At 41.5% G+C, this 26,480-nt stretch overlaps 1 protein-coding gene across 1 annotated transcript in view; it reads right to left on the reverse strand.

Moving 5' to 3' along the window:
* Positions 1-8,607: 8,607 nt before the first annotated feature.
* The window catches only part of LOC308249170 (guanine nucleotide-binding protein G(q) subunit alpha), a 267,265-nt gene continuing 249,392 nt past the window's right edge, over positions 8,608-26,480 (reverse strand). The window contains exons 6-7 of the mRNA XM_080670030.1: positions 15,233-15,386; positions 8,608-11,422 (exon numbers count right to left, since the gene is read on the reverse strand). Coding sequence (XP_080526156.1) covers positions 11,232-11,422; positions 15,233-15,386 — 345 coding nt within the window. The 3' untranslated portion in view covers positions 8,608-11,231. The remainder of the gene's footprint in view (positions 11,423-15,232; positions 15,387-26,480) is intronic.

Below are 26,480 nucleotides of genomic sequence, written 5' to 3' on the forward strand. Positions count from 1 at the left end.
AAGGAAGTTCTCTATTCCTATTTTTCAGAAAGCTTTTGTTATGAATAAATGTTGAATTTTGTCAAGTGTTTTTATGCATTCATTGATGTAATCATGGCCTTTTTCTTTTTTTAACCTGCAAATATGGTGGGTTAGATTGACTGGTTGATGTTCAAATATTAATCTAGTTTTGAAGCCCTGGAATAAACCTCACTTGGTCATGGCACATGGTACTTTTTATATATTGCTGAATTCTGCTAGTATTTTGCTAAGGAATTTTGCATCCAAATGGTTATGGATTGAATGTACCCCCTTCAAACTCCTACATTGAAGCCCCAACCCCTAATGTGATGGCATTTGGAGATGGTAATTAGAGTTAGAGTAGGTACTGGGGGTGAAGCTTTTAAAACAGTATGAGTGGCCTTAAAGGAAAAGGAAGAAATCTCTCTGTGTCCACTCCCTCTCCTCTGTGTATCATGGCATTGGTGCCAGCTTGGATGGCAGAGAAAAGTGATATATGGCACAAGATGCATACCCAGCACTCACAAGAAGACTTGATTTAATGTGAGGACTGAAGGGATTGTAATGCTCCCTCAAGTTCTCTAAAGGCAGCAAAATTGGTTATTGGAAGGAATTTTAACCACAAGTTCATTTAATCTCCTTAAATTTTGTACTCACAGGAAGAGAGGCATATAACTTTGAAGATATAATCTACATGGAACAAACATGGGGAAGAATTTGCTTGAGACTGGAAGGGAGCAGATCTACATTTTGTTTCCAGATTCTCCATTAGTCTTTGTGCTCTCAGCCCTAAAAATCCTCAATGCCATGGGGCTGAGTTCCATTAGAAAAAAAAGAGAAGTTAGGGTGAAGAGCGACCCCTTGCCAGCACCAAAATTATTCCGGATTCCTTCTCTGACCAATGCCTGGCCTCCATATGCCCCCTGCATTAGGCCAAGTTTGGGAAGTTAGTATTTGAGTTGCATATGTGGAACACATGTTCAGTGCAAATTTTACAATAATAAAAGTCCAACTTTATGCTCAGTAGGAGACTAGGAGTAATTTGAAAAGAGTTGGTCGGTCAGCCTAGGATTTCCTTCTCAAAGAGTTAGCTTTTTGGCTGTGTCAGGAAATGGTCTGGGAAGAAAGCTTTAATAGTGTATATTCAAAATAACTGATTTCAAGAGGCAAAACAGAAGCAATATGCTCAAGAACAGAAAGTATTAATTCTGCTGTCTGCTTCAGTTTTATTTTATGCACTGACACCGGGAAGGAAAGAATTATAAGAGCAGCTTACAGGTTAACCAAGAGCGAGGCCTGTGTCACTGTGAGGCAGCAGCCAACAAGGAGATATCAAGTGTACACTTAGCTGCTGTTTCATCATCGTTTAACTGCAGTAATGCTTAAAGAATGTGCTTCACATACTTTACTTTCCACATCATTTTATTTTCCCCAAAACACATCTATCTCTTGGAGAATTCATGGCTTCCAGCTCTTACTTTTGGAAAGTCTTGAGCTATTTAGCAACCACGACTCCATCTGCAAAAGATTCAGACTAAGGAGCAATTCCTGCTCTCAAAGTTCTGACACTATGCCAAGTGACCTCAAGGACGGAATGATCAACTCTTGGCCCAGCCACCCAGTTGCACACTGGACTATAAGGAAGGAGAGGGGGTTTGTCTGTGTAGCATTTGGGAGAAGTCTCAAGGCCATCTCTGCGTGTGAACTTTCAGCTTGAAAGAATGTCAGACTGAAAGAATAACAAGGTTGAGGCCCAGTAGCAGGCCAGGATTGCTGAGAAGTAAGTGTCAATGCCCCTGAACTTGGAGGTTTCCTTGGGTTTGACCACCGAGGGCCAGACACGGCAGTGTACCCGCCAACTCCTGTCACTGGTTGCGTTTCATTCCTGATGCGCTGACTTTTGGTTTCCAGGTGTGGCCAGGGAATGCTGGAAGGATGCTGCAGCTCCTGATCCGAAGAGAACTGCCTGCAGTAACCCGCGCGCGAGTTGGGGGACATGGGCAGTGGTCACTCCCAGCCAGCCTGAGATAGTGACAGAGCACAGCCCAGGGCCCCGTGGAGCAGCGTCTGTGGTGCTGTGTAGGCATTTGTGTGGTGTGAGCCTGTGGCTCTGGGAGTTCATCATCCTTCATGGGAAGTGCGCAGTCTTCCACAGGGAAGACAACTCAGGAACGGAAATGATGACCCTGACGATGACTGTGTACCCAATCAGACAGACCTTAAGCTTTCGATGGGACTACATCTTGCTTCCTTCCACACCTTCCCGGAGCCCTGCCTCCTGGCCTCTGCAGGAAGCACAGCCCCTCGTCATTCAGAGACATCGAAGCTCCAGCCTTGTTCGCCCGCCCTTTAGGAAACATTATTAACTTGCCGCAATTAGGCCTTCTTTCACGGATAAGGTGGAGCTCTTCAAAGATGGCGCCCGGGAAGGCTGGCAACAGAAAACATTTTCTAAGAAAATATTAACCATGGATTTTATGATCTTTTGTGTTTTTATCATGTCAATATGAATTCTTTTCTGTGACTTAAAATATTTCTAATGTCCACGGGAAAAGCAAGTCTGACTGTACACACTCAGGTATATTTGCACTTGTATCTGTGCACACATCTGCAACAAAATCAAACCATTTTTAAATTTGACATATAACCCACATAAGTATAGAGATTCGTATTTTTAGAAATGTTTAGGATTAATGTTGTCACCTAACTGACATGATCATTTGTATAGGCCAATGGTCGGCAAACCGCTGCTCGCGAGCTGCGGTTTGCCGCTCTGTTGACTAATGAGTTTGCCGACCACTGACCTAAGCATTTAAAAGAGGAACACTGTGGCTCAGTGAACTTCGACCTATGAACTAGGACAGTGGTCTGCAAACTCATTAGTCAATACATCGGCAAACCACGGCTTTGAGCTGCATGTGGCTCGCGAGCCGCGGTTTGCTGACCACTAGTATAGGCTTTTTCTCTGTTCAGCAACAATAGAGCTGATTGGAGATGCAGAGATAGTTCACACACACACACACACACACACACACACACACACACGTGTGCACACACATACACACTCAAACACACAACATGTAAATCTGATATCCAAATGGACTTTGTGTTGTTACCCTCCAGCTTCCTGGCTATCCATTCCTTTTGAGAGTTTAACTATTTTGTATTTCTGGCCAACCTGCCCGTTGTCTGAGTCCATCAGGAGCACCTCTGGCCATCAGCCCCAGGTCACGAGGAGCAGGAAAGCATGTGCTCTCAGTGCAGGGAACCAGGAGGGCTTGTCCTGCTGCCATTTCCCCACGTTTACAGAAAGCCCTCTCCACAGACTGAGGGTGCTGGGCAGGTACAGCTTGAGAGCACCTGTTGGTAGCCTCTCTTCCCAATTCTGAGTTTACCAACATTACCAATCAGTAACTTAAACCTGGGCCTGGTGGGAGTATTCACTTGAGCACACACTATAAACCAGCACCGCGATCCCGTGCCGCCACACCCTCCCCATTGGTAACCATTTCCCAGGATGCCATGGGTGAGACCTTTGGAATTTCAAAAAGACCCCAGGAATATAATCATTGCTGCTACACCCCTGAAGTGGGCCCTGCATCTCAGGTGTGCCACCCCTGGGTACAGTGGCGGGCAGTGTGGGATTCCACATGGCCAGGCCTGGCGTCCCAGGTGAGGCACAGCCCAGAGCAGACATAGTCTGGTCAGCAGCTTTGTGTGCAGCCTGGCAGCGGGTGGAATCCCCATTTGCAGACTTCTAGGGCTTGCCAAGCCCCATTTGCCAGTTTGTCTTTCCCTGGTCCCCTCATTTCTAAAGATGCTTTAAATATCCACCATGTGAGTGTATTGGGCAAACAGAACAGAGGGAAAGCCCCAGGGGTCCTACTGCATGGGACCAGCCCCTAGTCCTCTAAACTGCAAAACACCTCCTCCAGGGCAGGGCTAGAGATGCTTGAGGGCTGGGAAGGCCTCGCCAAAGGATTCCTGCCAGCAGCTCTTTGTTATCATTTGGCTTAATTACCCTCTTAATTAAAAGCTGGTAAGTTGCCTTATTGTGCCCATAGGCTAATGGGACAGAAAACTACCTTTTGCATTCATGGAGAAAACAGGATGCCTCTCTGAGAGAGAAAGTCAACACAGACCAGACTTCAAATCTTGAGGCATAAGAATTCAAAGAAAAAAAGAATCTTTTCAGAACTCCCTGTGCATCTTAGATTTAAAGAAACCTACATTTTATAACCAAGGCCTTGTTTTGCAGGGACCTAGGAAGCTTCCTTAAAAGACTGTTGTACTCCTCGTAAATAGCTGGATCCGTATTTTAACCAGCCCTGGCAGGAAAACAAAGAACCATGGTAGTAATGCGCAGATAACTTAAAGAAACCAAACCAACTAGAAGCCCACCCTTAACCACTGCTTTCCACACTCCAACTCTGATAAAAATTTCAGTAAGGGCTTTAAATGCGGAGTAAGAAAGCATGGTAATGACTCACATTAGACAAAAGAGAAAAGCAACTGGCTAACTTACTATCAGGACTGGCTCTGGACACATTATCAACAAACCATTGTTCCTCAGCTTCCAGTTCCACCCCCACTCTTTGAGACGGGTTAACTGGCTCCTAGAGGCAGCACGTGGCCATCACAAACTAAGAAAAATGGGAGGCGCAGGGAAGATGAAGAGCCAGACAGAGAAGCTTCCATACCAACCACTTTTTTTATTACTTCCAAAAGAATAGGACAGAAAAGAAACGGACTAGGTAGACTTGTTCTGTGAGTCAAAAAGGTCCAGTGAAATATTTGGGCTTGGATCAAATAATGTTCAGAGTTTGTGCTTTTACAATATACAGAGAGTCTTCATGATGATGGTGCAGATGGACCCTTCTCCTACAGTGGTGAAGCTGGGGTCAGAAGGTCATGGAGAGGGGAGAGCTGGGGGCTATGGAGTGGGGAGAACTGGGGGCTGCTTAACACCCTGCATTCTCAGCAGAGATTGTGCGAACTGATCACTCTAGGCCTGTACTAAATGACAGTCCCCAGTCACACCATTCCCTTAATAGTAGGATCCAGAGAGAAGGGAACACCATCTATTGGAAATGGTCTCTAAAACGTGTAAGAAGGGGCCCTCACCCGTTTGACTTAGTGGATAAGAGCATCATTGGCCTGCGGTCTGAAGGGTCCCAGGTTCAATTCTGGTCAAGGGCACATGCCTGGTTGTGGGCTTGATTCCTGAGTAGGTGGCGGGCAGGAGGCAGCCGATGAATGATTCTCTCTCATCATTAATGTTTTTATCTCTCTCTCTTCCTCCCATTCTCTCTGAAATCAGTAAGAATATACTTAAAAAATAAAATAAAACGTGTAAGCATGGGATAGGAGAGCCTTAAACCGAAGACTTTTCAGTAAAAATGACACTTTTTTTCTCTAAAGTATTTGGACAGAACAGTGTTCTGAATAACACACAATTCCCTAAGCAAGGGCTGGACTGTCCATCAGAAAGACCTGGTCATAGATAACAGGGACAGGTGTTGCTTTTGTTAGGGTTTTAAGTCCATCCACAGGCACTGATTCTCTAGAAAAAAACACTTGCCACCATCAACACCAACTCCACACAATTGCCAGCAAAAGAAGAGCTACTTTTTAGCTGATCTCGAAAGCCTACCTGTTTCTAAGTCACAGACATAAATGACACCTACACACCAGGTCTTTTGCCTACGTGGAGTACACCCATTCACCACACCACTGACTCAGAAAACTGAGCCAAGCATTGCTGCTTTAGGTTGAAGAGAGCGGCTTTGTAAGTCTTTATTGAGCAGCTATATAAATTTATTTTTACAGTTGTGTGCAACCTAAATCAGGGCAATTTTTTAAAAAGCTAATTTGATCAATACTTTCAATACGAATATTCCTACTACAGGAGGCTGAAGTTTCTGATTATACACAGAGGGGGAAATGATTTTTTGGTTGGTTTAGACACTATTGAACTTGTCTACTTTGGAAAATGCATGTGCAGTATGAAGTGTTTTAAGAAAAGATTTATTCCAATACTGCTCATAATAAAGAACATTCCAGGAGAAGCTTGGGCAACTTCAAGAGAAGCAAAACTCAAGAACGAAGAATACTGGCGTACAAAATTATGGCCAAAAATACTGTATTTTTAACCAGCAAGATCATTGGGGCATTATTATACAACATTAGGTGTTTTTTTGCAAAACTAGTTCCCATCCCCAAACATTAGACAATACATGCATTTGAATGACATTTTAAGAACCAGTAAATATGATCTTTTTAAATACTGCAATTAAAAATGTTTTCTGACAAAACTCCCTAAACACATAGGTCTAGTAAGGGTTTCCAATGTGATGACAGGTGAGGAATCCAGCAAGAAGTGGCATTTAGAATTTTTTGAGGAAAAGAAATCCACCAACATGCTTCCAGTAAAGTAACCTGAACAAAATTAGTCTTTTTCTAGCTTTCTTCTTAAATATTCTATTGCTTATCTTCCTCCGTTATTTTTTTTCTGTCCACCACATCTTATATGAAAATCAGAATTCCTTTATCCATGCAAGATCCAATTTTACCCAAGAGGTGTTTTAATCACATGTAAATGTCATTTATTATTGGGTTGGAATTATGTGGTGAAATGGAAGTACATGACAGATAAGGGAGGTAAGAAGGAAATTAATATCTGAGCACCTACTATGTGCTGAGTGTGTATGCATACTTTGAACAGATGATTCTAGAGGCAAGAGTGTTACTGAAAGGGCATTGGTCGTTGGGAAGAAGGCAGGACGTGGTTTTTTATTCTGTGAGAAAAACAAATGACAAGTTGAGAGTCTGCAATAAGTGGCTGCTAAACAGCAAAGTGTCTGGCTCCAAAAATCTCTAGCTAATCACATACAACTAGGCCATTTCTTTTCCTAATTTGATGGAACCAAAATGAAATCCCAAAGACACATCACCAGGACAGATCTATTAACGCTACATATGCTGGAAATATGTAGAGAAAGATAAACATACAGTATTACTCGTTTTAATTTTGTGTGTGTTTCTAACCAAAGATATATCTTTGGAAGAAAATGTTACCGTATACCAAGCACACCTTATTTGTATCAACTGAGATGTCATCTTACCAATTAAGTGGTTTTAAACCCTTAGTTAATTTTAAGAAGAGCAGCAATATACATTACAATATTTGGGTACACTTTATTTTTATATGGGTTAACATTCTGCTATATTTCATTTCATTCGTCCTTTTTTGAGAAACTGAAAACAGAAAAATTGAAGGTAATTTGAAGGTTATTTCCAACCAATATCTGAGTCTTGCAGTATTTCATTATGCAGCCCTTTCTTCCCATTATTTTTTATTTTTTTGCAAATAAGTCATTTTGACCCAAATCCAGCATAAATAGCATTTCACCGATTCCTAACTTAAGACAACTAAAATTTACAGTCATGTGGCAGTATAAATTTTAAGATTACAGTTCGTACACCTTGACAATCAAGATAGTCTGAAGTACAAAAAGTAAATTGTCCTTTAGCTGAATTACCTTTTAAAATATTAGACCTGCTAGTTAATCTACAAAAAAATACAAGTTTCAGGTGTTCTTCAAATACCTTTTGTAGATGTCATTTGTTAGTAAACAACATATGCAGGTTCCTAAAAGGCCCCCTCCCCCATTCTATTCATGACATTCAACAGAGCTCTTTATATGGGAATGTTAAAACAAAACACTTTGAGGGGATGTATTTACTTCTGAATGGGCGGTTATTTCCCTTTGTTTCAGATATGAGGCACAAACTTCTAAATTTAAGCTCTGTAAGGCATAGTACAAACCTCCAATTTATAAATAAGGAATTCTCTGTGGGTTGGAACTGCCGTGTCACGCAAAAAAAGGGAAAAATCATCTGTAAACTGGTACACTGCAATGTGTTAAGTGAGTCATGAAATGGCTGCTTGCCTTGGTATGCTGAAGAAAGGTTTTTTTGGGTTTTTGTTTCTGAATAAGACATGCCCAAGTCATAAAATCTGCCACAGGCCTCTGTCACCTACAGCCTCAACAGGAGTCCAGTGGCACACGCCGATAACGCTTGCAATCAGAATATAATATAAAGCATGAGTAAACTTTGTTTTTATACAAAACTGAAAAGAATCCCTTCCCGCCCCTAGCCCCTTCAATAAAACCCCAAACAAAGAAATGAAAAAGAAAATCCTTTAGCTTCGACTGACTAGTGTGGCTACAATTAGGTTTCCAGGCATCACTGCAGGTAGGGTGATCAATTTTTTCCTTTCTCGAGAGAAGGGATCTTGTCATGCACCCTAGAAGGAACAGTGAGGCCACAAACCTCAATTGTGCATAGCAATTCCATCCCAATTTCATAAAGACACATAGAACAGTCTTTCCCTGTGTTGCTCAGCTTCCTCTGAGCTTTGAGATCAGGTTTAATCGACTACAATCTACTATAGCTCTATTAAATAGAATATCTTGATTCCCTACAACTGTAACACTTATGATCTTGTGATGAGGTTTTCTCTATACACACTGTAGGCCTTCAAATGTTGTTTACATTTGTTTTTTTTTCTGTTTTTTTTTGTTTGTTTTGTTTTCTTTTTTTGCTGCACCAAATTTAAGATCGCCCTTTCAGGCAAGCAGTGGTCTCTAGCTGTTAAAACATTTCCTTAGTGGATCACAATAGCTTCTAAAGCTGCCTTTCTAATAAAGGCCACCAGAGAGGTAATACTAAACTGTGCATTTGCCAAATAAGAATAGGAATTGTATAAAAGCTCATATTCCAATCCTAGGTAAATGGCAAAAGTTCTACAAAGTTGTTTTCCATGTTTGTATAAAAGCTCCAACTGATTTAATGTATTTTGCTATGAAATTACCTTTGGGTCTTATAATCAGTATACCTCTACTCAGGAATGTGCAAATGATTTTATACAGCACGATGCTAGTACCGCTCTGTACGAGAGTAAGGTTTTTTTTTTCTTCTTTTCTAAATGGAAAAAAAAATATCCCTAGTCAGAAATAAACTGACAAATTTACATTCTCCTCTCTTAAAAAAGTAAATAAAATAACATTATTCAAAATGTGAATTAGCTATAAGACATACAATTACATAGATACATATCAATACAGCACATTCAATCTGCCAAAACAATTAATGATCACAAAGCCAGTATGGATGCTGCAATATCAAGAGAGAGATGTATGTACAACGATTAGAGCATTCATAATTGCACTATACTTACAGGCAGTCTGTTTTTTGATTAAATTACAGGTGCTTTATGAGCAAGGAAAAAAAAGTAACCTGTGTTGTTTGAGGCTGGGAGAGTGAAGAATGAGAACACTGCATTACCATTTAGTAATAACCCTGGTCCTCATCTAATAAGCCAACAATTTTCTCCCTCCCCTTTGCTGTTTCAAGAGAGTGATTTACATGGAAGTTTAGACTTGTGCCAAAGAGCATTATACTTAAAATGAGACCCGTGTCATGGCCTCATTCTAACTTCCCAGCAGGTTTAAAACAATCAGGATTTATTTTCTTAAATCCTATTTCAACTCACGCTGCTTGACAGGAGAGCTCATCAATGCACGTGCTGTATTTTTTGCATTTGTTGGAAATGGCACACAGAGAATCCAGATATCTCTCCAAGCAGGTTCAGTTACATAAATACGTGTTCTACAGAACAGTGAGAGGTTACTTTTGAGTTTAGTCCACAAATCTTCCTTAAGTTCTACTTAACCAGTCACCAGTTTAAAAAGATCCAAAGGTGGTAAACGAGCAGTAGCTTCTGATTTTGCAAATTAAAGGTGTCAGAATAATACTATCAATCAGTGCTCTTGGCAGACCTACTCGACCTTAAAGAACATAAAGAGTACAACTGGCTTCAAATGAAGAGACACAAGCAAATGTCACGTTGCATCACAGAGGACACTTTTCCACATTGCCGATTTGGACACTCGACATGGAACGTGGAGACTCAACAGTAAGGACTAAAAAAGAATGGACCGTGAGAATCAAATGTACAGTTACCAATTGTTTGGCAATTGGTGTTTCAGGTTCATTCTCAGCCAATCATTTTAGGCTTCACAGTCTTATTCTCTTGCATTTTAAGATACTGGCTTTTATCATTGAAGTTCTTATTCTGTTTTACAAAAAGCCAGCTTTGGCAACACAGACCTATAATAAAAATCACCTAAAAACTGTGGCCCAAACACTCAGAAAAAAAAGGAGGAAAAATCCTAACCAGGGGAAAATAAAATTAAGAGCAACCTATGAAAAGGCCCTGGGTAGCAGCCACTGGGGTAATGTAGTGTCTGTTGGCATTTTTTTCCTTTTTTCTTTTTTGGCATCTGCGATTTAAAGAAGAGAGGGTGAAAAAAGAAAAAGCAAGGAAGGGAAGAAGGATGATGGCACATGGCATTTCAAAAGGAAGGACTCCTTCTGTGCGTCTCTGCCCTCACCTCACTGACGTCTGCATATCTCTCTGAGCAGCCACGCTATGGCTGAAGGCAGAAATCCAAAAGGAATGACACTTAACTGTTAGACAGGCATCCAGGCCAAAGTGAGGCAAGACAATATACTTATATAAAAACCTCTATATGTGTATCCAGAGCAATACATTTAAAACCATAGTATTAATACTTATAATCCTTCAGCAAAAACTACAAACTGTTCAACTAAGCTGATGTTGATGGCTTAAATCGAATGATGTCATTCTGAACTGTTTCATTCGAGAGAAAAACCTGACCACGGATGGAACTAGGATAAAGGCCATTGTAACCCGGGAAAACTCAGGAGGGAGGTATGGGTTAGGAAATAGGAAATCAGCTTCATTTTGCTCAATAGGAGAAAGTGGGGGGTGCGGGGGGGGGGGGGGGGAAGAGGGAAGAGGGGGAAAGAGGGGGACAGAGAGGGAGAGAGGGAAACAACGAATCAACTCTTATCTTTGTGAGTGCATGACTGAGAATTTAAAATACATTGAGTCACGAGGTTTTGCCTAAAAAAAAGATAGAGAGGAAATGTGCTGGGACTGTACTTCAGCATTCTGTTTTTCCTCTGAATAGTTAAATAAAATCATAATATTTACTATAAACTCTGTGGACACGCTCACACAGAGTCCAGGACGGCAATAAATTAGTATTATGCAAATTGCTTTCCACAGAAATACAGTCCCTCTTGTACAGCTTCGATAGCCCACCAAGGAAGGGAAGGGCGGTGTCGAGGAGGCACAATTAGACCAGATTGTACTCCTTCAGGTTCAACTGGAGGATGGTGTCCTTGACGGCAGCAAAGACAAAGCGGATGTTCTCGGTGTCTGTGGCGCACGTGAAGTGGGAGTAGATAATTTTGTCACTGTCTGGGTTCAGGTCCACGAACATCTTCAGGATGAATTCTCGAGCTGCCTGGGCATCTCTCTGGGGTCCTGTTGGCCAAGGGAGGAGAGAGACAGCTTGTTAGTTGATGCATTACTGTGCTTGCTCAATAAATGTTGACTGGGTCATACGCATGAAGATGATGTCTGTGTTGTTCCTTTTTAAAAATAAGGTGCCTGCATTTTTTTTCCAATTCTAGTTGACATATTTTGTTAGTTTCAGGTGCACAACATAGCAATTAGATATTTATATAACTTATGAAGTGTTCACCCCAATAAGTTCAGTGTGCATCTGAAGCCATTCATAATTATTACAATATTACTGACTATATCCCCAATGCTGTACTTTAACATCATTGTGACTCTTTCATAACTGGAAACTTGTACTTCTTAATCTCTTCATCCTTTTCACTCATCTTCCAACCCCCCTCCCATCTGGCAACCATCAGCTTATTTTCTGTATTTATGAGTTTGTTTTGTTTTATTTTGTTTTTTAGATTCCATATATAAGCAAAATCATATGGTATTGCCTTTCTCTGTCAGATTTATTTCACTTAGCATAATACCCTCTAGGTCCATCCATGTTGTTGCAAATGGCAAGATTTCATTATTTTTTATGGCTGAGTAATATTCCACTTTATATATGTACCACATCTTTATCCATTCGTCTATTGATGAACACTTTGGTTGCATCCATATGTTAGCTGTAACATTGTAAATAATGCTGCAGGAATTGAGGGGCAAATATATCTTTTCCAATTAGTGTCTTAAATGTCTTTGGTCAAACATTTAATTAACTCACCCCCAATGCCTTGCAGGGCCAGACCAAATGATTTTGAGGGGTATATAGCCCTTGGGCTGGACATTCCCCACTCATGCTCTGAAGAATATCAGAACTAGACTCAAGTTCATTAAAGAGCACTTGGAGTGTGTTATGTTTTTAAGATAAATTATGTTATTTGAAAAAACATAAACTACAAAGAAATCATTATAGCAGAAACACAATTTCACAATCCCTGAACAATTACGCAATTCAAGCCCATGTGGAAATAAGAAATACAGAAATGGCATTCATTATGATTAAGACCTTGTAAGTGCAGAAATGTGGAAGTGTGAAATTTATAATACCATAAACATGTTTATTACAAAAACATCACTGCAGAGTGGCCTAGCGTTTGTTCAGTCTTCTCTCATCTTACAAGGGCTTTGGGTCTCGTGAAATGACAGCTGCATTTGCTCTGTGAATAACAAAGTGTCTTCATGCCACGGCCAAGTGTCCTGTGTGTGCTATGTGTGTATTGGAGGAGACAGACAGTAAATACCATCTTCAGATTTTAAGACATTCCCAATGGGCACCTGTTGGAAGGAAAATATTCATAGTGATGGGGAATCTGAGGAAAATACAACAAAGAAGATATATAAAGAGACCAGGAAGATGTTGGAGGGAGAGGGAGAGAGGGAAAGAGGGAGAAATTAGAAATAGGCTTTTATCATAGAAAAATACAACTGATGTGGCTCTGTGTGCTGCACGGAGTAGCCCGAGCCTCGGTGGCAGGCTGTGCTGTATCTCCCCTCTGTCGTCTTGAATGCAAGCACATCATGAAAGCATGCTGGCCCACGGGTGGGTGCTGTGTATGGGGGAAGGGGTCGTTTCCTGCCTGCTGATTCTCACCAAATTGAGAAAAATTATGAATCTCTCTTTCCAGAGGGGTGAGGCAAGCACGTGTGCTTGGGTGTACGCCAGAGGCTTTGCGCCCATCTCACCTGGGCAGATGTTGTGTTTACAGAGCATGCCTGTTGTTTGGGAGAGCAAGTGAACTACATGCGAAGTTAGTTCCTTCCACAGTTTCTCAGGAAGACTGAGGAATACAGCTTCAGACATTTATGACTTGGTGGCAGGCTGGGGGCAGATTCAAAGGGGGAAAAGTGAGAACACTGTATAGAGTAGGAAAGTTATCTGTTGTTTTTTTAAAGGAATACACAGCACAAAGGAAAATGTACTTGCAAAGGGGACCTTCAGTTCTTTAAACATGCACCATCTCCCTTCCTTGTGTGGGATGAAAGGATGAGTGAAACACCATCCCTGATGTGTCTGTATATTCACAGAAAGCTGTGAAGCCAAATTGAATCATAGTTTTTTAAAGTAATTACCTTTTAGAAGTACAGAAACACTGAACTGATATCCTACCCAGACACCATGTTGATGAAATAATTTTAAAACTAATCTGTTCTACTGCCATGACGTATGCTCTGTAACAGGTGCTTGGGGTTTGTGCTCTTCTGTGGCAGGAACCACATGTGCTCAGTGACTTATCCTTGTGATTCCCTTCAATTCTTTCTCACTTGGGAAGGAAATGAGTAGCTGATAAACTTGTCCATGGCATCGTCGCCAGTAAGCAGCAGGCTGGAGCTCTGATAGGCCAAGCCTGTTCTCAACTACCATTCTGTCTAGACCAGGTTTGGCAAACCTTCTCGGTAAAGGGCCAGAGTAAATATTTTAGGCATTTGATCTCTGTCATGACTACTTAATTCTGCTGTTGTATCATGAGAATAGTCACAGACAGTGCCCAAATGAATGGGTGTGACTGTTTCAATAAAACTTTATGGGGCAGCGGCTGTGACACTTTCACTGTTTTAGAATGGCTGGGTGTAGGCCCTGGCCGGGTAGCTCAGTTGGTTAGAGCCGTGGTCGGCAAACTGCAGCTCGCGAGCCACATGCAACACTTTGGCCCCTTGAGTGTGGCTCTTCCACAAAATACCACGGCCTGGGTGAGTCTATTTTGAAGAAGTGGTGTTAGAAGAAGTTTAAGTTTAAAAAATTTGGCTCTCAAAAGGAATTTCAATCGTTGTACTGTTGATATTTGGCTGTTGACTAATGAGTTTGCCGACCACTGGGTTAGAGCGTCATCCCGATACGCCAAGGTGGTGGGTTTGATTCCCAGTCAGGGCACATACAAGAATCAACCAATGAAGGCATGAAAGGGTGGAATAACAAATCAATGTTTCTCTTTGTCTCTCAATAAAAAAATAAATACAATCTAAAAAAAAATAGAGTGGATGGGTATGGATGCATTTAGTTATCAATTGATCAAGTATTTCTCAGAATGGGTTGGATATCCTGTCCAGTTGTTCAGGACTTTACTGTCTGGTTGGGGAGGCAAAATCTATTTACAAGAAGGAAGTAAGTAATGCAAAGCCATATGAATACTTAAATGAGTGCTATTGATTCTAAATGCCAGAGGAAGAGCTTAAAGGAAGGGCACCCTTCCTCAGGATGATGGCACTTCATCAGCCCAAAGTAAATATTTCCTGAATAGTCACTATGTGTCAACCATCATACTAAAATGTCACACATATGTTATCTATTATAGTCTACAAAATAATCCCAGGAGCTTGGTCCTAAGGCCCAGAGAAACCAAGTGACTTGATCGTGGTTCCATAAAGAGGAACTATGGATTTGAACCTGGGCAGCTGACTGCAGAGCATGGAATCTTGACCACAAAACTGTGTTCTCTCTCCAGAGAGAGGCAGAGGCAGACTGTCACCAAATGAATGGGAGATACAGAGGGAATTATAGTGGTTGGTACACAATCAGTCAACACTGCTGGATTGTTCCCTCCTCTGATACACTTATTTCAAAACATGCAAGACGTCTTCTTTTGCTATAATTTTCAGCATTGTTAGGGAAGGAAATGTTTCAAGTCATTAGAAGATGGAGCAAACAAAAATCCGTCCTTCCTCAGTCATGTCACACACACTTCTGGAGGGAAAGGCAGCAGGGGGGCACTGTGATGTGTTTGTTGGTCTTGATAGGGAAAACATCTCCCCAGCTACTGGGCTGGCTGAAGAGTGCTGACTTACCATCATATTCCGGGAAGTAGTCAACTAGGTGGGAATACATAATTTTCTCCTCTAGAAGATCTTTCTTGTTTAAGAACAGAATAACTGAGGAGTTCTGGAACCAGGGATATGTGATAATTGTTCTAAAGAGGGCTTTGCTTTCCTCCATTCGGTTCTGAAAGACATCATCAGAAAAACAAGGTGTGAATTACTTGATTACTCAATTTGTGAATCGTGCTCATTTCTGAAGTCCAGCCATCTTCTGTATGCATCTGATTTTTGTAGCCTTGGGCTGAGCTGTAGTCACTTTCACCAGGATTTACATGCAAATGATTCAGGACACATCTGGCCTATTCTCATTATGTAAACTCTCAGGTTGACAAGGAAAAGAGAATAATAATAAATCTGCTGAGATAACTCCTTCAACCTTAAGAGAAAGCAAACGCAAGAAAATCATGTTGAACCTGGCACACTGTCATAAATTTACACCAAAAATTATTCGTTCATGACCAAATACTTAAGATCTGAATTAAGAGCTAAATCCTAGACTTCATTTTCACGTTTCCTAAGCTGTGTTTAATTTCCTAAGCACCAGAATTAACTCTATTTTTAAACAATGAAAATAAAGTTAATTCTTTGCCCAAAGTGCATCTATATTTCTAGAATTATTACTATGTATATAGTAATAATATATAGATAGATAGATATCTCCCCTGATAAGAAAACATATGGAAAAAATATTTTTGGAACATATATTTCCAATTTATTGGAGCCCACTTTCTTCCTGTTTCACTATAATCTTCATACAGGACAACACAGATTATGTGGAGACCATGTAATTACCCGGAGATACAAATGTGATATTTCTAACCTTCAGCACTTATGAAACAGTGTTCTTACTTGAAGTTATATTATCTACCCAACCTTGGTAACATAAAATCACCCAAAAATTGTTCCTCCCACAGCCACACTCACCTCTAAATAATTCCTACCCTTGGCCACAAAGGCAACAGAGTTGGGGAATCCTCCTTTCCCTGAGGATATAAAAGCCATAGCGCATGGGCATGCTTCTTCCTAGACATACAGATGACATTTTCCAACCTCCATTTAGTTCTATGTGCTATGGCTGAGTTTCAGGCAATGAAAAGGCCTGCCTGGGATTGAGCCCATCTCTACTGCTAACAGGAGGCTCAGTGGTTTATGCAAGAACATCCTATTCCCCAACACACTGGTTGGCTCCGAACCTAGTCAATCTAGGCCTAAGTCATTCACAACACCTTTCCTGGTTTATAATTTTCAGTTCAGCTAAATAGCTTAATTGATTTGATCAACCCAGGAATTTTTCTGAGGACTCTGGGACAGAGAAACTTGCTTTCATGAAGAATGTGGAAGAGGAGCATCAGGAGCTCCTAGCAGCCACCTTTAAACAGGAAAAGAAACCAGGATCTGTTCACCTGGTTTTAACTGCTTAGTCAAATCATGCCTGTCAAGATGGCAAGGTGGGTCAACTCGGTGCTTGTCTCTTCCCAAGACCACATCAAATTACAACTAAATTATAGAAAAACCATCATGGAGAACCACATAAAGACTAGCTGATGAGAATTTCTATAACTAAGGATATAAAGACAAAGCCACGTTGTGACTGGTAGTGGGGGGGCGGTGATGTGGAACAGGGGGGGGTCCCACACTCACAGTGTGGCAATTAGAATCGGGAGGGCTATCTGGCTGTGGAGCCCCCCTACCCCCCAGGAGTGAAGGGTCACAGCCCCACACCTGGCTCCCAGCACTGAGAAGAGCTGTCCCTATAAATCGGGCTGTGAAAACCAATGGAGATTACATCCGTGAAAGACAAAGGGCTGTGGGAGACTGGGTCAATCTTGAAGAACCAGTGGGCAGGCTCACTCACTCACAAACTCCCTCTAAGTTTCATTGCTGGAGTAGCTGCTTTAAAAGCACCAGGAACAAATGGGGAGAAACTAAACTGACTAACTTCAGGGCAAGGGCTGGAGGGGCAGGGGTCATAGTAACTCACTCCAGGGATGGAAGCACTGGAAAGCACCATGTTCCTTTTGTAAGCCCTCCTCCCATCTAGCTAGCATGGCACAGGGGGATGCTAAATCTGTGCTCTCCATTAACCTGGCTGAAACCGTTCATCCCTCCCTGGTGATTCCTTGAGACCACCACCCCATCCAGCATGTTTGTCCAGCCTGAGACTCTTCCAGTGGTTCCTCCACATAAGCAATCTTTGTTTTGCAGTCTTTCCCAAAATGTCTCAAAGGTCACAAACCCCAAACAAGCAGTGGCCAGCCTCAGCATACCTTTGAACTCTTACTGAATGGCTTCCAGATCAGTATAAGTGGCAACCAGTCTCAACTGATATTGTAATTCCCATCAGGTGGCCCAGGCCTGGCCTAAGCAGCAACTAGTCTTGGCCGAGATGTAGCTTCAATTAAGTGGCCAAAAATCCAGTACAAGTGGCTGCTGGCCTCAGATCACATGGTGCTCAGCAAAGGGTCCCAAGCCCAGCATAAGTGCCAGTCAGTCTTAGTTCACAGCTTAGCCTCTCCAAGCATAGCACAAGCAGCAATCAACTGCAGATCCACTTTGTAGCTCCTACTAAGAATAGCAGTGGCTGAGCTTTCCCTGCACCAGAGGCCCTCCCAAGAGGCTCAAGAATCAACATACCCAGGGGCTGGCTTTAGACCACACCAGAGACCACCCAACCAGCTCCACAAACACACACCTGAAGGGCATACTCAGCTGGTACCAGAGCCTCACAAAGGTGACTCTCACTCCCTGAAGTCAGCCCTCCCACAACAGCTTGTCCAATGTAGCCATGGCCAGTCTTCATTGCCAGTCATTCTAAGGGTCAAACCCACCCATGGATATGCAATTGAGCCTCAACTAAAACAGAATGTCACACAACCCACACAAGGGACACCCCTGTAGTACCTGGCTCAGGAGACCAGGGAGATTGAGCTAGAGGGCCCCATAGGACACCTTCTACATAAGGCCACTCTGTGAAGGCTGAGAGATACAGCAGATTTACCAAATGCATAGAAACAAACATAGGAAGTTAACCAAAATGAGGAGGCAAAGGAACATGACCAAAATGAAAGAACAGGACTAAACTCCAGGAAAAAAAAAACCCAAAAAACTAAATGAAATGAAGATCAGCAGTCTATTTTACACAGAGTTTGAAACAGTGGTTATAAGGATGCTCCATGAAGTTAGGGGAAGAATAGATGAACACAGTGAGAACTTCAACAAAGGCAGAAAACATTAAAAAGGTGATAGAACACATGAAAAATAACCAGTCAGAAATGAAGAATACACCAGAGGTAATCAACAGCAGATTAGATGAAGCAGAGGATCAAATCAGCAATCTAGAAGACAAGGCAGTGGAAAACACTCAATTGGAACATTAAAAAAAAAAATTAAAAAATGAGGACAGTTCAAGAAATCTCTGGGACAAGTATACCAACATTTGCATCACAAAGAGAACAAGGTATTGAAATCCTATTTGAATAAATAATGACTGAAAACTTCCCTAACCTGGCAAAGAAAATAGACATACAAGTCCAGGAAGCACAGAGAATCCCAAACAAGATGAACTCAAATAGGCCCACAACAAGACACATCATAATTAAAATGCCAAAGATTAAAGAAATGAAAGAATCTTAAAAATAGCAAGGGGAAAAAAAGCAGTTGTGTACAAGGAAGCTCACATAAGGCTGCCAGCTGATTTCTTAACAGAAACTTTGCAGGTCAGAAGGGAATGGCACAAAATGTTCAGTGATGAAAGGCAAAGACCTACAACCAAGATTACTCCACCTAGCAAGGCTATCATTTAGAACAGGGGTGGGCAAACTTTTTGACTCGAGGGCCACAATGGGTTCTTAAACTGGACCGGAGGGCCGGAACAAAAGCATGGATGGAGTGTTTGTGTGAACTAATATAAATTCAAAGTAAAGGAGCAGAGGGGAGAGCAAGAGAACCCTCCGCTCTTTCGGCTCCGCGGGCCGGATAGAACAGCTGAACGGGCCGGATCCGGCCCGTGGGCCGTAGTTTGCCCACGGCTGATTTAGAATCAAAGGGGAGATAAAGAGCTTCCCAGACAAGAAAAAGGTGAAGTAGTTTATCACCATTAAACCAGTATTACAAGAATGTTAAAGGAACTTCTCTTGAAAGAAAATAAAAATATGAATAAGAAAATATAACAAAGAAAAAATTCTCACTAATGAAAGCAAACAGTAAAAGCAGTGGATCAACCAACTATAAAACACATAATTAAAATTCTAAAAGTCAGACAGAGAGAATCTTAAAATCAGCAAGGAAAGAGCAGTTAGTTATATACATGGGAGCTCCCATAAGACTATCAGCTGATTTCTCAACAGATATTCTGCAGGCCAAGGGGTAGGGAAGAGGAATGCAAATTAAAACCACAATGAGATCACATCTGTCAGATCGGCTGTCTATAATAATAAAAGTGTAATATGCTAATTAGACCGGATGTCCTTCCAGACCAAGCCGCTGTGAGCTGAGGCCGAGACCAAGGCCAAGGCCCCGGCCCCCTGGCTGCCATGGCAGGCAGGAGCAGAGGCAGAGGCCCCCAGCCACCATGGCAAAGGCAGAGGCAGAGGCCCCCAGCCACCGTGGCAGAGGCAGAGGCGGCTGCGGTGATGGTGGGGGCTGATCCCCTTTCACAAATTTTGTGCATCGGGCCTCTAGTCAATAAATCAACAAACAAGTGTTGGTGAGGCTATGGAGAAAAGGAAATGCTTGTGCACTGTAGGTGAAATTGTAAACGGATGCAGACACTATTGGAAACAGTAAAAAAAGTTAAAAATAGAACCACCACATGACCCAGCAATTCTACTTCTGGATATTTATCCAAAGAAACCCAAAACACTTAATTCGAAAAGATATATTTGCCCATATGTTAACTGCAGCAATATTTACAATAGTCAAAATATGGTAGCAACCCAAGTGTCCACTGATATACAACTAGATAAGGAAGATGTGGTACATATATATAGCCATAAAAGGAATGAAATCTTGCCATTTAAGACAACATGGATGGACCTAGAGGTTATTATGCTAAATGAAATAAGTCATACACTTAAAGACAAATACCATATGATTTTGCTTGTATGTAAAATGTACAAAACAGAACAAAAACAAACTCATAGACACAGAGAACACATTGATGGTTGCCAGATGGGAGGGGCTTGGGGGAATGGGTGAAAAGGTGAAAGGGATTAAGAAGTACAAATTGCCAATTATAAAAATAGTCATGGGGATGTCAAGTACAGCATAGGGAATATAGTCAATAATAATGTTAACAGCTATGCATGTACCAGATGGGTACTAGACTTAATGGGGTGATCACTGTGTAAGGTTAGTGATCTAATCACTATATTGTGATAAATGTCTAGTCACTACACTGTATAACTGAAACTAAGATAATATTGTATATCAACTGTAACTGAAAAATAAACAAAAAATAAATGAACATCAACAACAAATCCCATGCTTAAATTTAGTTATGCCTCTAGATTTTTTTAGTAAAATCAGCCAATAAGTACCTTTTAGTTTTTAAGCTGCTTTGGGCTATATTTTCTTTTTCTTTCTTTCTTTTTTTAATTCTCACCCAAGATATTTTTCCATTGATTTGTAGAGAGAGTGCAAGAGAGAGGGAAAGACAGAAATATTGATGTGAGAGAAACACATCGATTGGTTGCCTCCTGCATAAGCCCAGACCAGGCCCCGGGCCAGGGAGGAGCCTGCAACCAAAGTAAGTCCATGCCCTTGACTGGATTCGAACCCAGGACCCTCCAGTCTGCAGGCTGATGCTCTATCCACTGAGAAAAACCAGCTAGGGCTGAGCTGTATTTTCTGTTTCTTATTATATCAAATACTTCTAGTTGGTATACCTGGATACATCTCGCTCTCAATTGAGGCTGATGCTGCTGACTTACAAATCATACTTGGGGAGGGAAGGTGCGGAAAGCCTGATGAGCCAGGATGACAACCTGGAAGGCAATGCTCTATCCCACTGCTGTGATAAGAGATGCCAGTCGACACATCCAGCCAAGTGTCTGAGTCCCTGCTATGAAAATCTAACCTTGCTGGCTTCCTTCATTCCTTCTTGTTTTTCCCAATTAAGGTGAGTTAAGATTCTGACATTATGCTGTATGAGTTGATTTTTCCACTCGGCAGTGAAAATTCCTTATGCTTCCCTGCCCCCAACTGAGAGTATTTACAAACTGACATGTTCCATATCAAAGCCCCTGGTCTACACCCTACATGGATTAAATGAGATTTTCACAATGCTGCACAAGGTAGTGCAACGTGCAGAGCAGGAGGCATAATCCACTTTGCTCAGTAGGACTTGCAATCAAGGAGGGAACAGCAGGTCCTAGGAGACTTTATGGCACTTGCTGTTCAGTCATTTGCCAGCACATGGGGTTTCAAGGAGGAAAACAAAATAGCAATGTATGAGACACATGTATGGCTGATGGCAAAGGTTTTAGCATCCTAAACACAGGCCCCCCTGTTTACTGGGTGGGCCTGCCTATATCTGAGGTCCAAGAAGGCTCCTGATTTCTTGTCACCCGCCAGCTACCACATGTCATGGACTGAAAGCAAATGTCCCTCCCAATGAAGGGTGGCCTGGATGCAGGCGAGGGAGCTGCAATAGAGAGACAGAGACTAGATGGGTCTGCCAGAAGTATGTCACTTCCTGAGATAGGCATGAGAAGAGCAAAGTGGTCACAGAACTGAGGACAGGCTGTGAGCAAGTGAGCACAGTGGACTGGCTGGGCTCCATGCAGTCACCTTGCCTGAGGTAAACATGACCACAGAAATGTCAGTCTTACCCAGACCACACTTGCTATGGACTCAATGTGTGTGTCTCTCCAAAATTCACATGTTGGAAGTCCTAACCCCCATTCTGATGGTATTAGGAGACAGAGTCATCAGGAGGTGACTGGGATTAAGCGTCCTTATAGATCTCAGAGAGCTCCCTCACCCCTTCTGCCATGTGAGGACAGAGCAAGAAAACAGTCAACCACCCAAAACCAGGAAGCAGGTCTTCCCCAGACACCAAAATTGCCTGCACCTTGATCTTAGACTTCTCAGCCTCCAGAGAAATAAATGTTGTTTATAACCCACCCAGTCTACAGTATTTTGATATAGCAGTCTAGTGCTGATCAGGTAACCCTCCTCCCCTGGGCTGGAACCAGCCAAGAGTAGAGCACTAAACTGGAAGCTTTCATCCTGACCTCTGGCCCATGGAGGACATGCTATCTACTCCCTACTTTGTAATCACAAAGGACCATTCAGTGTCTTCCCTTGTCATCAGAAAAATCCCTGTTCAAGACATCAGTGAGAGGGTCTCATATCGCTAATTGATTCTCAAGATCTCTAATCTGCATAAAACATTGCTGTTTTATGCACCCCCTGCTAACACATGGTTGACTAATGCTGGGTAAAGCCCCAAGTTCCTCATTCTGGCATTCACAGCTGACCACAGTGACCCCAGTGCACACCTTCAATCTGAACCCCCCACAAAATGCTCTGGCCTCCACATAAACAGAGTCAATGTTGTCACTGTCACACAAGTGTGGTAAAATTTTCCTGCCCTGTGGCCTGTAATGCTATCCTCACTCCTTCAAGGCCCAGATCAACCTGACTTCCCCAGGAAATCCTTTCCCAAACCCTTGCTGGGCTGGCTCCTTCCTCACACCCCCAGCGTACACTGTGTTATTCCTCTTTTGTTCATCATTCAGTAGACACACATGGAGGGTTTATTAGAGGCTGGGAATGAGATGTTGGAGATGGGGTCTGTGACCCAGAGGACTAAAGAAGACAGGAGTGTCAATGTGTAATTCCAGGTCCACGTGATGGCCAATAGAAGAGTGGGGCCACACAGGAAGGAAAGATTTGATTTAAAAGCAAATGTAGTTTTGAGTTGCATCTTGATGGATGGAGAGATTACAAGAAGGCAAGGAGAACAAAAGCAAAGCAAAGCAAAGGAGACTATAAACCCACAACCCTCTAAAGAGATCTGTGAAAATTCTGCTACGCTATTTCCTCTCAGACATAAAGCATTGAAGAATACCTTATGCATTACCTTACTATAGGGAACTATTATCTTAAAAGACCAAAACTAGTTGGCCTTTTTTTATGTAGTAACCTATGATAATGTATAACTTGACTCAAAATTATCATTTGTAGCTTACCCAACTTTGAATACTTTAAAAATTCTTATATATCCTTAAAAGGGATGTTTGTGACTTAGGAACTTACTCTCTCAGGTATTTGTTTCATTTACATGTATCAACTTGGTGAATAAATGCAATGACTCAAAAGAAAAATAACTCCAGAGCCTTATGAAAAAAATTTGCAAGCCTGGTCTTCTGCATAAGGGTTTCCTCCCTCAGTTACTTAGGAAAAAGCTTGGTGTATTTGACTTTGTACCGCCCTCAGGATCACATTGTGCGTCCTGTCTGATGTCAACACTCCCAGAATTCAAAACACATTCGGTGCCAAGATCCTGTTGCTGGACGGAGGGGGGAGGAGGAATGGGTCAGGGCTGTGAGATGGAGACTTCAGGTTTGAAACAGAAGCTCTGCCTTAAATACTCCATGTGACCTTGTGCCAAGTGACTGAACCTCAGATTCCTTTTATCCCCAGGGTTTGGGAGGACAGAATGAGAGTGCATGCAAAGCTCTCAGCTATGACCCCAAACACCGGCAATAGCTTTCACTGGCAGCCACCATCAGAGAAGGTAAAATGGCTATGTAAGAATCTCTTGGTTAGCCACTGTACTTACTTCAAATCTCTGGCCAAACTGTAAACCCAGAGAAATCTTTCTATTCACTGGAATTGTACAAAGTTAACCTATTCAGGATTTCAAGCCCAGATACATTTAATTTCTGAGAAACTGGAAAATCAGGTTTCTGCCAATTTCACTCATTCAATATTCAAACATCTCTTCAAGTATCTTAAAAATCTCTAAAAATGTTCAATACTCTCAACCCCAGAGCAAACCAAGAGAACAACAGATATAATATATAAATGGAGCAATTGGAATGAGAAATAATTCAAGACACTCTGTAGCCATCCCACTTCTGCTATCCAAATCTGACAAAGGGATAGAAATGATAAGGATACCAAATTCAGCTGGACAGATATCTTCCCTAGATGATTTACTTAGTTTTTGCAAATCTTTGCAAGTGATTATTTGAGATCAGATTTTGCTTGAAGAGCGTTCCCGAAAGTTCTAATATTGTAATTCCTGCCTATGAATCAATGTATTCTTCCTGTACAGGATGTTTAGAGAAGCAAAAATATAGAACATATTTGCTTATTACCTCCAGGTCTAAGGTTTCTAGGCAATGAGATGAGATCACAGAGCAGGCCCTTGTAAAGTGAGCTAGTGGAAACCAGTGTGTGGTGTAGGAGGAGTGGAGGAGGAAACCAGGAGGACAGAGAAAGAAGCTGGGGGAAGGGACAAGGAGAGGTGGTCATACACCCTCACACTAAGCCTCACCGTGACTTAGGAAACATGACAGAGGGGTAACCATCTCTGATTTGGAAGTCCACAGTCTAGAAGTTATAGAAGACAGGGCTACTTTCTTAAATATTTTCTAGTATTTTAGTTTAGTCAAGTAACCAAGTAACAATCTCTTTTCGAGACTATTTTACAGCACAATGATCTTTCCACTGAAAATTACCCTATACTCCATATACTACTAAGTGTGCTGATATGCCAGTGAGCCAAAGTCTGTCCTTATATACATAAATTCCTTTTGCTCATAACACTCCTCATGTCTTGAGTATTCACACCATTGACATTTCAATTCACTGACCTTCCTCCCATCCTTCCTGTACTCCATCCATACCCACTATTCTGTGTCATCATCTTGGGTAGTCCCACTACTGGCTCCAGAGAGATTGCCACGTTCTTGCTCTGTGGCTGTTTAATTCTCTGGCAAACACAAAGGGGTGATATTGGTGTTAGGATAAGAATTTGGTTTGGCTATGTCCAAAGAGATCAACTCAAGGGCTTGTATGGATTGCATTTTGGGGCCCTGTCCAATGGGGTACCACTTGACCTGACCTGACCATGATCATATAACACACCAAAATTCTTGTTAGTAACTCTTTTCTACCATCCAAAGACAGCAGGCATATGGCTAGAATCTCCACTGAGCAGGATCAGACAGCAGGTAAAAATGAAGAACTAAGATAGGGAAGCAGAAAATGTTTGGAGCTGAAGGACTGCAGTAAGCAGATAAACTGATCTTAAGACAAGAAAATAAATGAAGGAGGGGTAACTTACTGATTTGAAAGTTTCTCATAAGAAGACATGTACAAAATATATATTCTGAAAATAAGTCTCTTGTTAAATGAGCCAGGTGCATTATACTCCTAAAGGCATTTTACATTTTTAAACAGTAATTGTTATGTCATTAATAGGGTTGTTTCCTTTTCAGTCTTATTTTCAGGAACAGTAGGTCATTAAATTTTTCAGTCTTTGATGTATTTTTAGCTCTATGAATATCATTTTATATAAAATTTAATAATAACTAACATTTTTTAGTGCAAATATGCACCAGATTGTTCAAAGTACTTTACTGTGTAAAAGAAGTTGGCAAGCTCTTCTGTAAAGGACCATATAGTAAATATTTTAGAAGCTTTGCAGGCCACACTTTCTCTGTTGTAATTATTCAATGTTGCTGACATAGCAGGAAAGCATTTATGGACAGACAATACATAAATGAATGTTTGTGTGCCTGGGTTCCAATACAATTTTGCTTTGGGCATTGATATTTGAATTTCACATAATTTTTACATGGTATGAAATATTATTCTTATTTTGATATTTTTCAGCCACTTACAGATGTAAAAACTACTCTCACTACGAGCTGTACAGTAACAGAAGGTATGGTGGATTTGGCCTGGGAACCACAGTCTGCTGACACTAGGTGTGGAGACTGAGTACCAGGTGATAAAAATTACATAACACACCTAGTATTGAATTAAGTAACTATCATAGCTATTTGAATCATTAGCAACAATTTACATATATATATATATATATATATATATACACACACACACACACACACACACACACACATATATGCACATATTTTAAGAGTTTGAGTATATTTACTTATAATTATATTCAGAGAATTTATAATATACTAGAGGCCCGGAGCACAAAATTCATGCACAGAGGTGGGAGGAAGGGTCT

This window comes from Plecotus auritus, assembly GCF_963455305.1.
Source record: "Plecotus auritus genome assembly, chromosome: 5".
NCBI classification, from domain to species: domain Eukaryota; kingdom Metazoa; phylum Chordata; class Mammalia; order Chiroptera; family Vespertilionidae; genus Plecotus; species Plecotus auritus.